General features: G+C 42.8%; 1 protein-coding gene across 17 annotated transcripts in view; it reads left to right on the plus strand.

Annotated features, from left to right (window-relative positions):
* The first annotated feature begins 251 nt into the window (after positions 1–251).
* Positions 252–13935, plus strand: part of CAMK2B (calcium/calmodulin dependent protein kinase II beta) — a 282693-nt gene continuing 269009 nt past the window's right edge. For 8 of the 17 annotated variants that reach the window (XM_031951517.1, XM_031951518.1, XM_031951523.1 and 5 more), the window contains exon 1: positions 253–838. In XM_031951517.1, coding sequence (XP_031807377.1) covers positions 774–838 — 65 coding nt within the window. In that variant the 5' untranslated portion in view covers positions 253–773. Of the gene's footprint in view, positions 839–13935 lie in introns of all 17 variants that reach the window. The other 9 variants (XM_031951528.1, XM_031951529.1, XM_031951533.1 and 6 more) reach the window with 3 other exon arrangements.

Here is a 13935-nt window from a genome sequence, read left to right on the forward strand (position 1 = left end):
CCTGCATCAAGGAGTTGGAGGGTCACCTACCCTGTATGCAGACGTGGGTGTCCTGAAGGGAGAAAGGGTCGCATTGGTTAACTTGGCGTTCAATTTTCGGGTGTGAGTGTGAAGGGTACTGTGCGGTGTGGGGAGGGGAGCGTGAGGGCCCACCCCCGAGTGTGCAGTGGGACTGTAGGTCCAGGGGGGTGCTGGCCTCCTCGAGGGTGACTGTGGCTGGGGGGGAGGGTCCTGCCGGCACGGCGGAGGGAGGGCTGGGTGCGAGCTGGGAGCACTTCCCCGCGTGTGTATTCCGCAGGGAGGAGGAGTGGGGTGGGCCCACGCTGTGCTGTGTGCGGGTCCCCGCGTGCGTGGTGTCTGTGTGTGCGGGGGGGTGCCGCGCAGGGGAGAGGGAGGGGCCGGTCCGCGGCGTGTGCGGCAGAGCCCCGCGCCTCCTCCCGCGTGTAGGTGTGTGGCACACACGCAGCGAGCAGATCTCGCGTTGCGCTGCCCAGAGCCAGCCCCCCAGCCTCCGGCCCCCCGCCTGGAGCGGAGGTGTCACTCTCTGCCCGCGCTGCTGCTGCTGCTGCTTCTGCCGCCGCCGCCGCCGCCGCTGCGGGGCTCAGCCGGAGCCCGAGCCCGAGTCCGAGTCCGAGCCGGAGCCGGAACAGCTTGACGGCTACACCGCGCTTCTCCCGGAGCCCTGCGCCGCCAGCGCCGCCGCCGAGAGCCTGAGCCCAGAGCGCGCAGCAGGGGAAGCGGCAGCTCTCCGAGCCCTCTCCGCGGCCGCAGCGATGGCCACAACCGTGACCTGCACCCGCTTTACCGACGAGTACCAGCTCTATGAAGATATTGGCAAGTAAGAATTCAGGCGGCGCCGCGCTGGGCGAGGGCTGCAGGGGAGCCGAGGGGAGAAGGGCAGGGCTAGGGCCACGTTCGTGAGTCGGGGTGTGGGGGATATCGAAGCGCAGGATTTTAATACCCTTCCTTCTGTGGCCCCCCAGGAAGCGCCCAGGGTCTGCATTTGTGTCTGTGCGTGCTTGCATGAATATCTGTGGTGTGTGGGGGGTTGGGTGGGGGCGGGGGCTGTCTGTGTGCCCAGGCTTGGGGCCAGGGCCGGGGGGCGCATTGCGGGCCCCGTGCACCTCCCAGTTCTTTGCGAGCTCCCCGGCTCCCGGGCGTCCCAGGCCAGGCTGACAGCGTGGCTTCCTGGGCACGGCTGCTGCGGTGACAGTGGCGGTAGCATGGCCACAGTCTTCTGGGTCCCCTGTTCTTTCACCGCCCCTCCCCCGCTGTCTCTCTCTCTCTCTCTCTCTCTCTCTCCCTCTTCTTCTCCAGCCCTGGCTGCTCTGCTCTGGGCGCCCGGGGCTTATTAAGGGCGTGGGGGCGGCGGGGGCGGGTGCAGGTGCCTCCCGAGCGGCTTGCAGACGTGACGCATTTCGCAAAGGGGAGGACCGAGCATTGGAACTGTAGGGGGCTTGGGGAAGAGGGTCGTGCAGTGGCAAGCGGCCGACCCCCCACGGCCTGACGGGTTCTCCTGCCGATAGCTGCTGCGGCGGTGCGGTTCGGAGGTTCCGGGGGCAAGGGTTGTAGCTGGGCTTCCCCCAGAGCTCCGCGCCTTTGCGGAGAGGAGGCTGCCCTAGTCGAGTTGGGGTGGGGTTGGGGGCTGAGGGCTGGGGTTTAGGGGCGGCACTCCTCCAGCGAGGCTGCCCCGACCATGTGCTGGCACACCACTTTGCTGCCTTCTCCATCTCCAGAAGCCGGCAGGGGTTTGGGTGGAGATGTCCAAAGAGGGCCCGCCCATTCTCCTGGGGGGAGGGCGGAGGAGGAAGCAGCTGAGGACTGGGGTGGGGGCGGGGGTGTGTACAAACCTACGGGATGTGAGTGGTTGAGCGATAGCCTTGGCTGGGAGGCCATGCTGATTCTCTCTCTCTCTCTCTCTCTCTCTCTCTCTCTCTCTCTCTCTCTCTCTCTCCCTCTCCCCCTCCCAGATGTCCTGAGGTTTTGAATCCTTAAACCTGTATTCTTTAGTCCCAGATCCTCCACTGAGACCTCTAGGGAGGGATTTGATTGTGTGTGTAAGTGAAAAGCCTTTCCGAGAGGTTTAGTCTTTTGCTTAAATTATTCCTTACATGGTCTTGATTCTCATGTCTCCCACTCCTATCCTTCCTCTGGGAAGTCATGGAGATCAGGGAGGGAAGGATTTTGGACAGAGTGACTGTGGCTTTAGGGTGAGATTCTACCCGGTGCCTGGAGACCGGCTTAGGGAGAGGGTACTGAAGTTTTCCTGCCGAAGCACCTGCTAGGAAGCGAAGACAGAAGCTTTAGGAGGGCGTGCAGGCCTCAGAGTACTAGCAGCAGATCGCTACTCTCAAGCAGCTCTGTTTTCAAGGCCTACAGGTTGAAACCAGCAGAGAGCCTGGTTTCTGAAATGTCTTTTGTGGGAAGGTGTACAACCTCATCTACCAGTATTCCCATAATGGTTGCTAGAGGCAGAGTTAACTCGGGAATAAAAACATTATTTTTTTTTCCCTTTGGCTGCTTTCCTTATTTCACATATCCTGAGGTTTTCAGGCTGGACTTCCCAGGGGGTCTGACATCTCTATAACATATTGTTCTAGTGAGGTAGGATTCCAAGACAAGTAGAATTATTCAATACATTCTGTGGGCCAGAAACCCTTGGTGGCACTGTGGTACCAAGTTGAAGAAGTAGGGTGGAATTGACGGGGGTGGGGGAGTAAGAGGGCAAAAGATCTGAGTTCTGATTCAGGCTTTTTGCCACATAAGCTAGCTGTGTGACTTTGGGCAGATCCCCTCTTCTTTGAGTTTCACTTTTCCTCATCTGTAAAACCATGAAAACACACAAGATGGATTGGGAAAAGCAACCACTTGCCTTTTGCTCTGGAGTCATTGAAGTTCTGGGAAACCTTTTTATCTACTAAGGAAACCTTTTTATCTACTAAGAAAACCTTATGTGGTGATATTTTGAGATGAGACATCCTGTTCACTGATAACTGGAAGTCTCTTGAAAATCCCAGTCCTGGTCTGTGTGTGACAGGGTATGTGAGATTTCCTAATCCTCCTCGCATTTATTAATCTCCCTTAGAACCTCCTCCATGAAGTTCTCACCTCCTCCATGAATCTTTCTCCTTAATCCCCTCAGTTAAAAATGACCTTGTTTCCCTCCACCCCACAACTACTACCTTATGTAGCAGTTTGATTCCATTATAAATATAGTTAATGGTATTTTATTATATAAATACTTTTTCTCTGTGCTAGTCTGTGAGCTTCATGAGGGTAGGGCCTATTTTCTTCCAATCTTTGGCTCTCTTACAATATGTTTATGTGCTCATTGTTCAGTGGTGCTTAATAAATGTTTATTTAATTGAAGGAAATGTAACTTGGTATAGCTGATAGAGACTTGACTTCAAAGTGAAGGAGGGTTGGGTTCAAGTTCTCTATCAGTTGAATGCTATCCCTATGAGCAATAGTGGGTAAATAGTGGGTAAATCATTGAACTCAATGCCTTAGCACCTAAAGTGATGACCCTTGTAAACTGCAGAGCTGATGTTAATCTGAATTAGTAAAGAGAGTTTCCTCACTGAGAGTTCCCTATGCCACTGAACTCACATATCCTTAGGTTTTCAGGTTGGGCTTCACAAATCTGAACTGAAAAATCCCAAAGTTCATTGATTTGGAGGTTGTAAGCCATGTAGAGACATTGCTTAAATGAGGTGAAGTGGGTGGGAACTTTGATTGGGAGAAGAATGCTTGTTTTCAGTAAATATTATTGACAAGTAGATTTCACAATCTGAAATTTTGGAGAGGACCAAAAGAGATGAAAAGATGATTGGGATAGCTGAATTTTAAGGGGAACATGTATCCTTCTGAATTGACCAAAAGCTCCATGAGGTCAGGAACTCTGTGTCATCTAAGATTTATCTTTTCATCCCACTGATAAATATTGAGTTAATTGGATTATTCAGAGAGTAAATCATTCTAGCTCATACATTCTTTCTGAAATTGCCAGTTTGAGAGCAAACTGGTGTCCTTCTCTTGAAAGTTCTTTGGGGTCATTCATTAGGTGAAGTTGCCTGGGAGGTTTGTAGTTCAACTCTCAGATTGTAGGGTTCTTTTGCACCTTTGGTGCTACTTGTCTCCTTTAATTAAGCCTCTGCTAACACTCAGGCCCTGAATAGAGACAAACACAAAGGATTAGCAGATCCTAAAACTAAAGAATCGGACATTGAGAACTGGAAGGGACAATAGAGACTATCTTGTCTAACCCCCCTCATTTTGTTGTTGAGGAAACAGTCCTAGAGAAAGGAATTGACTGGCCCAAGATCACACAGATTATAAGCGGCATATTATATTCTGACATACAGAATATGACCATGACCTTGGAAGAACATTCTTACTTTCTTGGGATAATATAGCAGAAGGCATTAGAGGAAACAACTGGTACATTATCTAATAGCATGCTTCAGTTTTATCTTGTTTTATACCAATATGGGCAGGCTACGACCCTGTAGCCCTATTAATTTCTTAAGTGGTGAAATGTGTAGAAAAGACAGAAAATGAGGAGTCAAACCCAAAGAGAAAGTCAAGAGATATCATTGAGTACCATGGAGTTTGATCCCAAAGGGATCAGAGAACTGAAAGCCATGAGATGGGAAGTATGATGGGATACCCCTGGAATGACATTGGTCTCTCAAGGCCAGATACATATACTTAGAAGAGAGAGATGGAGTGAGAGAGAAAAAGCCTGGCACAGAACTGTTCATGCATTAGGAAAATGGGTCCAGGGAATGATGTGAGAACAACTTTATCTCCATTTCTGGCCCCTCACTGTGATTTATAAACCCTTGGACAATCTAATTAGGCTAATTCATATGCACCTGTGTGAAGGAGACGCCGTCCTTTCTTGTCACTATAAGAGACACACAGAATGTTAGATCTAGAAAGGCTCCTTAGAGATCATCTGGCCCAACCCCGTCTTTTTACATCCAATCCTGGGGAGAGTTGCCACTTAGGTATCCAAAGCCGCTCAGAAGTGGATGAGGATAGAACTTCTGTTTCAGGGCTCTCCTGGCCAGTTCCTTGTTCAGTCCTTGGAGAATAATAGCAATGATAAGGGAGAATCTGAAATTTAAAGCAAGCACTCTCTGTCATGGATGACCTTCCACTCTTCCCTAAGAGCCAAGGTAGATGCCAGCCAGAGGGCATATTGACTTTGATGAATCGTGATTAGAGATCAGCAAAGGCCCTTTAAATTGAGACGACTGATTGGGCCAATCCGAGCTGTTCTACCTTAAAAGGCAGCAGCACTTGATAGCTTTTGGCGTCTGTGGCAGCAACTGTTGCTATAGACCTTTTTGGGGATCTGATACATTAGCATTTCAGCTGTGGATGTGATGAGATAATATCTGTAAGGTGCTTAGCTTAATGCCTGGCACATGACACTGAAAGAATGCTTGTTCCTCTCAGCCCCACCCTGTGGTTCCCTGGTGTTATCCTGTAGGGGAAAAGAGACCCAGACTTGGAGGTGGAGAATTCTGGTAGTAGTAAGAGCTGATTTTTATATTGTGCTTTGAAAGATGTAGAGTACTTTACATTCCATATGTTATTTGAGCTTCACAATTAGCCTGAGATGTTATTATTATCTTTATTTTACAGATGGAAGGAACTGAGGCTCATAGATATTAAGGTGACATACTCTGAGTTACATAATTATTGAGTGTAAATTAGTTACAGCAGAACATCAGTTCCTTTCAGGCAGGGATTTTTTCATTTTTGTCTTTTATCCCCAGTGGCCTAGGACAGTGCCTGATTCACAGTAGGTATATATACCTCTATGTTTTTTGAATTGAATTGTCTAAGGAAGAATTTGTCTTTCTAATTCCAGGATCAGTATTCTTTTTATTCCATCAGGTTACTTCTAAAATGGGCTTAGTCACCTATTCACTGTGTGACCTTGAAAAATCAGATAATGTCTCTGGGTTTCAGTTTTTTGAGGGTAATAATTACACTCTCAGTCTCATGGCCTTCTTGTGACAAAAGCACTTTGTTAACCTTAGAGCACTATAAAATTATCATCATCATCATCATCATCTTGGTCTCTCAGATGACTGAGTCTAAGGATTTTCCTTAAATAATATCTCACCCTTGCTATTTTGATTCATGGGGAATGCAGATTACCCAGTCTGCTCTACATTCTCAATCCTTTGTGACACAGGTTGGTGACCTTGAGACTGTTGCTCTCAGCAGACAACATTGGCTGGCTGGCTTAGACATGGCATGCAGTCCTTGTTACAGATAAGCCACCTCTACTTCCAAAGTCTTTGTATCCATGGTGTGGCTCCTTTTATGCTTCTCTATGAATTTTTTGTGATCAGTCAAGTTCTGCCCTTATATGGAGATTTCAAAGCAGCCTTTGGCAGGGAGGGAAAGGATACAATGAAAGTGTCAACATAGGACTTTCTTTTTGAGCCCATGTTGTCCCCCATTAACCATTTGTATTTGGCATAGAATCATTGCAACTACAAGATAACTGTATAAATATTTATACATAAATTGTATTTAACATATACTTTAACATATTTAACATGTATGGGACTACCTGCCATCCTGGGGGGTGGGGGGGTGGGGAGAAGAAGGGAAAAAGTTGGAACAGAAGGTTTTGCAAGGGTCAATGTTGAAAAATTACCCATACATATGTTTTGTATATAAAAAGCTATAATAAAAAAATAAATCATTGCAACTTATATTTAAACAGCATTTCAGAGTTGGAAAGAAATGTCACATTTCTTGACTGTTATTCTGTTGTATTTAGGATATTAGGATTTAGAGTTAGAAGAGATCTCTGAAACCATATAGCCTAATCCTCTTCCCCTATATTTTGTAGAAATTCAGAGACATTGAATGTTTTATCTGAAATTTTATAAGTTATAAGCAAATAAGGATCTGAACTCATTCTCTGAAGCTATTCATGTTTTCCTGGCATTCTGTTGCATGTAAAAGGGAGCCCTCTCTCTATACTAAGAAGCTGAAGGTTTAAGGGGCTCATGGATTTGCTCATCGATGTGGATAAGAATCCCTGACTGGTCAGGAAGAAGGGATAGTTCTAAAGCTTAGGCCTGTTTCTGTCAGCTTCTCCTCTAGGTAATCAATCACCTAATCAATAGGTACTTATGTGCCTTTAGTGGGTGGCTAGCAGTCTCTGCTTTGTTGGATGCCAGTTTCAGTTTAAGTGAGCAATTAGTTCTTAAGCATTTATTAATATTGCTCAGGCTTGGCACTATTGAGACATAGATAGAAAATAAGTCTCTGCCCTCAAGGAGCATGTTGTCTAAGAGTGTGGATGAGGCATATATGTAAATAACTATAATAAATAAATAAAAGATATAAATAATTAATAAATAAAATGCATAATAACTATAATAAATAAACTTGTGAATAACAGTAACAAATAAAACACACAAATAACTATAATAAATAAAATACATAATAATAATGGTAACAAATGTGTAAATAGCTATAATAAATAAATAACTGTAATAAATTTTCAGAGGACAGGAGCCGTTTAATTTTATCTGTGTATCTCTAACTCCTAAATGTTTGCTGATTGCCGTCACTTGCCTGAGATCACACAGGTAGCAGAGCTGGGATTTTAAACCCACCTTCCTAGGTTCCATATCCAGCTCTAAATGAAATGTGGAAACAGCCTCTTAGAATCCCTAATTGCCTTCAAGACTCAGTTTAAGTATTAATTTCTATAAAGTTTTTCCTGATACTAACCTCTTATCTATTTAGAACCTGGTATAAGATATCTCAAAAATCTCACTGATTCACTAGAATTTTTGGGATACTTTGTGTATTTATTTATTTATTTTTTTTGCATCTGTCTATATGTGAGTACATGTGCCCCTTCTTTTTCCCCTCCCTCCATCCCCTTACTAGAATGCTAACTCTTTGAAGTCTGCCTTTGTATCCCTACTATCCAGGACAATGTCTGGCACAGAGGAGCTGGATCAATATTTGTGGATTTATTGATTGATAATACAATCCATATACAAATGCTTGGGAAAAATTCAAGTGGTTTGAGATATGCAAGTAGGGACAGGTTACTTAAAGCCGGGAGGAATCAATTATGGATGAATCAACTCTAGAAGCTTACTAGGATCATAGACTCATAGATTTAGGGCAAGAAGGAATCTTAGAGGCCATTTAATCCAGTCCCATCTTTTTCTTTTTTAAACAAAGGACACTCAGGATCAGACTTATCCAAAGAAACACCTTTAGTATATAGAGTTTGCCAAATATATAGGGACAGGTAAGAGCAAGGTAAGACCAGGGAATTAGTATTCTAATTTGGTTCTTGTTCCAGATTTGAAAAAAGAATCTGAGAATGAGAATAGTTCAGTTTGGCTGGAAAGGTATCTGGAGACATCATGGAAGATTATGAATGCCAGATTGTTTGTATTTTATTTGGTAAAGAAGGGGGAATACTGAAAGTTTTTGAGAAGAGAAGAAACATAATCAGATTTGATATATTATCATAAAGGATAAATTGAAGAGAGATAAGGCTGGAGGCAGGGAGGACAGTTAGTTTTGGGAATAGAGAGGATATTGGTGGGCTCCTAGATTTATCTCCTAAGGAGACCTTAGGAGGCAAGGGGGAGGAAGCTGAGGTTAAGGGAGGTTGCTTGCCCAAAGTCACAGATTATAGAATCTGGATTTGAATCTGGGTCATAGTATTCTAAATCTAGGTCTGGAAGAGTTCTTAGAAGTCATTGAGGTACCATCTATTATTTTATAGATAGGGAACCTGAGGCACAGGGAGATCAAATACCTTGTCTAAGGTTAATTAAGCTAATTAAGTCTAACTAAAGTTAGATTCTAACTAAAGTTTTCACGACTCAGATTCTAGCCAGAAAGGCCCCCTGACTACAGATCTTTCTACTTCACCATTGTTTTGTTTTTGTCTCTATTTCCCCATGCTCTCTGAATCTACCAGTGAGAGAAAGAATTTTAAAAGAGTATATATCACAGAGAAGATGACAAAAGGAACGTGTGGATACATATTGTGTTGTTGTTCAGTTGTGTCCAACTCTTCATGTCCCTTTTGGGATTTTCTTGGCAAAGAGACGGGGCTGGTTTTTACATTTTTTCCTCCAGCTCATTTTCTAAATGAAGAAATTGAGGCAAATAGAGTGAAGTGATTTGCCCAGGTTCACACAGCTACATATCTGAGGCTGGATTTGTCCAGGTGCTCGCTCTATCTACTGTGCCATCTAGTTACCTCTGGTGAGTGTTTTGGGGAAGAGAATATAAAAGAGGAAAGAAGGTAATGTTCTGATTCCACTAGGACACTCTCTGCTCAAGGAAGGCCCTGTGGTTGCCTAACTCCCGCTGTATGTGACTCAAGAACAGGCTGTTTGATTGTCTTGGCCCCCATCTCTCACCCTGATTCTGATAGACCTTGAGACTATACCCCATCTGACAGAAAGAGATGGGTAGGGCTTTAGATTGGGTCCTGTGAGATTTTTTGGTGTTGAAATTGCTGTGATATAATGAAAAATTTAAGTTCTCTGTCACTTTGAAATTTATAAAATCTTTTCCTTGGGGGAAAAAAAAAAACCTTATGAGATAGATACCACTCAAATCAACCAATAAGCATTTATTAAGCACTTTCTTTCTGTCAACTATTAAGCTAGGTCCTGGGGATACCAATACAAAAAATGAAAACATCCCTATTTTAGGTGTGTGTGTGTGTGTGTGTGTGTGTGTGTGTGTGTGTGTGTATGTAGAATAAATACAAAATAAATAACAAGTAGTGCAAATATGGTGATTGCTGTTTTGCCGATGGAGAAACTGAGGTTCACAGAGGTTTAAATGAATCACCAATGCTCACCCAGGAGATGGTGCACTGCCAGCAGCCTTTCTGGCCCACAGCCATCAATAGGGCTTTTAAAGTACACAGTTGTCATGTGCGTTTGTGGCCTCAGGTGGATGGAACCCAAGTTTATTTAAAGCTCCAGCCATTGGCAACAAGTCAAGCCCTCCTTGAATGCTCTTGGTCTTAAAGAAAAGAACCAGTGACGGCAGGGCCTTCCATCCTCCCTAACAAGAGACTTGCCCTCATTGCCTCACTAGCCCTGGATACTATTTCTATTTTTGTCATGGAATCAATGGCTATATTTTAAAGCAGTCTCCAAGCTGTGGTGGCCCCACATCAGCCTGTAACTATACCCACCAAAAGGTGATGGCTTCTTTATGCCAAAGGTGGGAGTGGAGGGTGATGGAAGATCTCCCTCCTGGTTTGTCCAACTGTGAATCAGCTGCTGGAGTGGGTGGTAGGTGCAGGGGAGCAGGATGGAGGTAGCTTTGGGAGCTGTCTCTTAGAGGGATTTTCTTTTACTTTTGACTAGCTTTCCAGTTTTCCTGTCTTACTGACTGGAATACTAGGGGCTCAAGTAGTTGTCAGCAAGGGGCAGAGATATCTATCCCAGAGATATTGCAAGAAGATCCTAATGATGGAAAGATCCCCCGCCTTGACACAATCCCACCTCCATGATCTTAGTCAAGTCATTTAACTTTTCTGGGCCTCATTTTCCCCATCTGTGGAATGGGGATTTAATAACATTTGCAGCCCTTACTTTACAGGACTGTTTGAAATCCCACATGAGATAAAAGTACAATGTTTTGCAAACTTTAAAATGTTATAATAAATGTCAGCCATTATCTCAAAATCATCCAGGATCTTGCTTGGAATTCATTGTAAACGTTTATATATAAATTGATTTTTGAATTAATAATAACTCCTAGACTACAAGGTCTTTTGTATTTCTTTGTATCCTCAGAGGTGACCCAGAGCTTAGCACATTGTAGGCACTTAATAAATGATTACTGAAACATCTTGAATACAAGGTAGCTCCAGAGAAGAGAAGTGGCACCAGGTCAAGAAAAAATCCATTTGCTACCTTTTGGGCAGTGGTCATTAGATGATGGCCAGGTCCCAAAAGCTGCCATGTCCTTTGGACCAACTCTGAACTTCTGCCCCATGGGAGAACTATGGAGACTACTCACATGTATAGTATTTCAGGACTTGGATACATTAGAGATCTCCTCAGTTTAGTTAACTCTTCAAGCGCTACAGATTACAATTCCTTGCAATTCTGTGATTCTTGTGTTGCTCTTTCCTAAAATCTTCCATGGAGCTTCCTCTAAGCATGCTGGATTCTTACCTCAGATTCATCAGTATTTTGTTCTGCCTATACCCTTCTGAGCTCTCTATCCATCCATCTTTCTCATGCACTTGCTTCATGACCAATCCACCTCTTATTCTGGTCACTGGTTACATTGATTGTATCTTGCTAATGGTTCCCTGTTAGTAACTTGTGTCAGTCCTTTTTAATCCACCACATGCAGTTTAGAATTTTCTGAGAGATGTTCTACAATTTTTAGATATTCATTCATGTAGCCATAGAACCTCAGTTCTGGAAGGGACCTCCAATGATATCTTGTTCAACCAAAAGCAGAACATTCTTCTACATTCAAATCACTAGGAAAATAGTGATATGAAAAAGTAGACCTTTGTGGAAGCAAATAATTTGGGATCAACATAAAGATCAACTTTTATTTGAAAGTCCTATGTAATTTATCAACCACAGTCTATTCTCTACCTGTTTGATTTTATATTCCTATTGAGCCTATATTATTAACTTTCTGTGTGTCCATCCAAGATTTATTCACTAGGTTGCCCATAGAAGCAAGAGCAACAGCATCTGAGCAATTTGTGGTTTTCATCCACTTTATTTTTTTAATGTGGATTTCTAAAACAATCTCCCAAATATACTGTTTGTCCAACCACAACATTTTCAGAGAGTTTAAAAGGTGAGCTGTTAAAATTCAAATTGAGCCATACTTTGTATTTTCTAGTACACTTTATGCTATCTATATGTATTTATTGATTTGTTAGCACTGAATGTCTTTATCTAAACAATGAAGTGGTCAGATGAAGTGAATTCTGAGGTTTTTTCTTTATCTTAAAATCTATGACCTTATGACAATTTCTTTTCTTCATAGTAGCCTAGAAAGCATTTTTGTGCCTCTAATTATTATTTCAAATGTTGATTAGGAAGTTTTCTGGGAATCAATTGTATTGTTGTACATCCTCATCATCATCTTTGTTAAACTCCATTGACACTTTTACTGATTCATGTAAACTGTGGTCTCTTGTCATCATCTTTAGCTATTGTACATATATTATGTTTCTTTGAGAAAGAAAGAGACAGAGAGAGAGAGAGAGAGAGACAGACAGACAGAAACACACACAGAGAACGATAGAGAGAGAGAGTATATGATAGAGAGACAGAGAGAATAAAGACAGAGACAGAAAGCGACACAGAGACAGACAAACAGACAAAGAAGAAAAGAGAAAAGAAAAGGAAGAGGAGAAGGAAAAGAGGAAGGGGAGGGAGGTAGGGAGAAGGAGAAGGAATACTTCTGGCTTAAGGATCTTCAGTAGTGAAGGCAATAGGGAGAACATTTGAGTCCTGTAATAACTTCTCACTATGGTGTGGTAAGTTATTGTGGATCCTGGATGCTCTTTGGGGATGAGAAAAACAGTATCACACAGAACATGTTAATATTTTCAAAACAGAATGAAGCCGAGATTCTGATTCACTCTTTGTCCCACCCAGCCCCTTTATCTTTCTCTCCTTTCTCCATTCTCCTTCCTTTTCCTTCAACAAACATTCCAACAAAAACCCAACAAATATTTATTGAGTTCCATCCTATAGATGCAAATGACACAGTTCTATAGCTCAAGGAATTTATAATCTATCATTGGAATAAAATATATTTATTCTAATTAACAGACAAGGTAGGTTGTGATAGGGTGTTGTGGTCCAGTGAAGAGAGCACTAGACTTGGTTTAAACCCTGGTCTCATCTCTGAGTCTCAATTTTATTGTCTGTAAAAGAAGGGGATTAGATCAAGTGGCTTCCCTTTCCTCTTGAAATCAGCAAGCTTACAAGAAGAAACTCAAAGTGCTCTGAGAAAATTTAAGGACTGAGAGAATGTTTTTAACAGAAGGCATTAAAGCTTCATGGAGGAGGTGGCACCTGAACTGAGCCTTGAAGAGAAGGATTCTCAAATACACAAAGAAACAACATGTTGCTACAGAAAAAATGATGGATTGGGAGTCAGAGGATCTGGATTCAAGTTCCTTTCTGTGCCTCGGTTTCTCTCATACTAAAACAAAGATGTTGGTTCTTTCCTTAGATCTGTGATTCATCCCAGAGAAGGGGCAGAAAGCCTCTGTCAAAAGGTACTTGGCTCATCCTTCTCTATCTTTCCTCTCTTCTCTCTCCCATTCAGAGTTGGGTCCTGTTCTTTGTTTTTCATTGGATTGTAAGCTGAGATGCTATTGAACCACCATGGAATTTAACATGTGATTTAACACTTAAAGCCATTGGGATGATTGGTCAGGTTCATACTTTTCATTTATTTATGTCTGCCCCTATCCCTGTGATAACTTTACATTTTCCCTAAATGTAGAAGATATGAGATTAAAAGATGTTTTTTCTTTGTGGAAAAGTAGAAAATGAAAACCTGCAGTATTTAGGATCTGAAGCCATTTTGTTCATTTAGGAGCACAGACATATTTTGGTAAAACTCATCTTCATTAAATTTAATGTATAAGCCATTCTAGTTGCACATTATTTAGATGTCATCTGTGGGAAGTAAAAATTAAGCAGCCACATCGTGTACTATCCAGAGAGGGGCTTAATAAATGTTTGTCAAATGAATAAATGAACTTGATTTGTGCCTTATAAAATTATTCTATTTGACATATTAAATTTAAAAGTATGTTTTATTCAAACACAAGTTAGCTAATTGAATTTACTTTGAAATATTAAAAATTTTGTTCAAAATGAAATTAAAAGCTGA

The sequence above is a fragment of the Sarcophilus harrisii genome, chromosome 2, assembly GCF_902635505.1.
Source record: "Sarcophilus harrisii chromosome 2, mSarHar1.11, whole genome shotgun sequence".
Taxonomy (NCBI): Eukaryota; Metazoa; Chordata; class Mammalia; order Dasyuromorphia; family Dasyuridae; genus Sarcophilus; species Sarcophilus harrisii.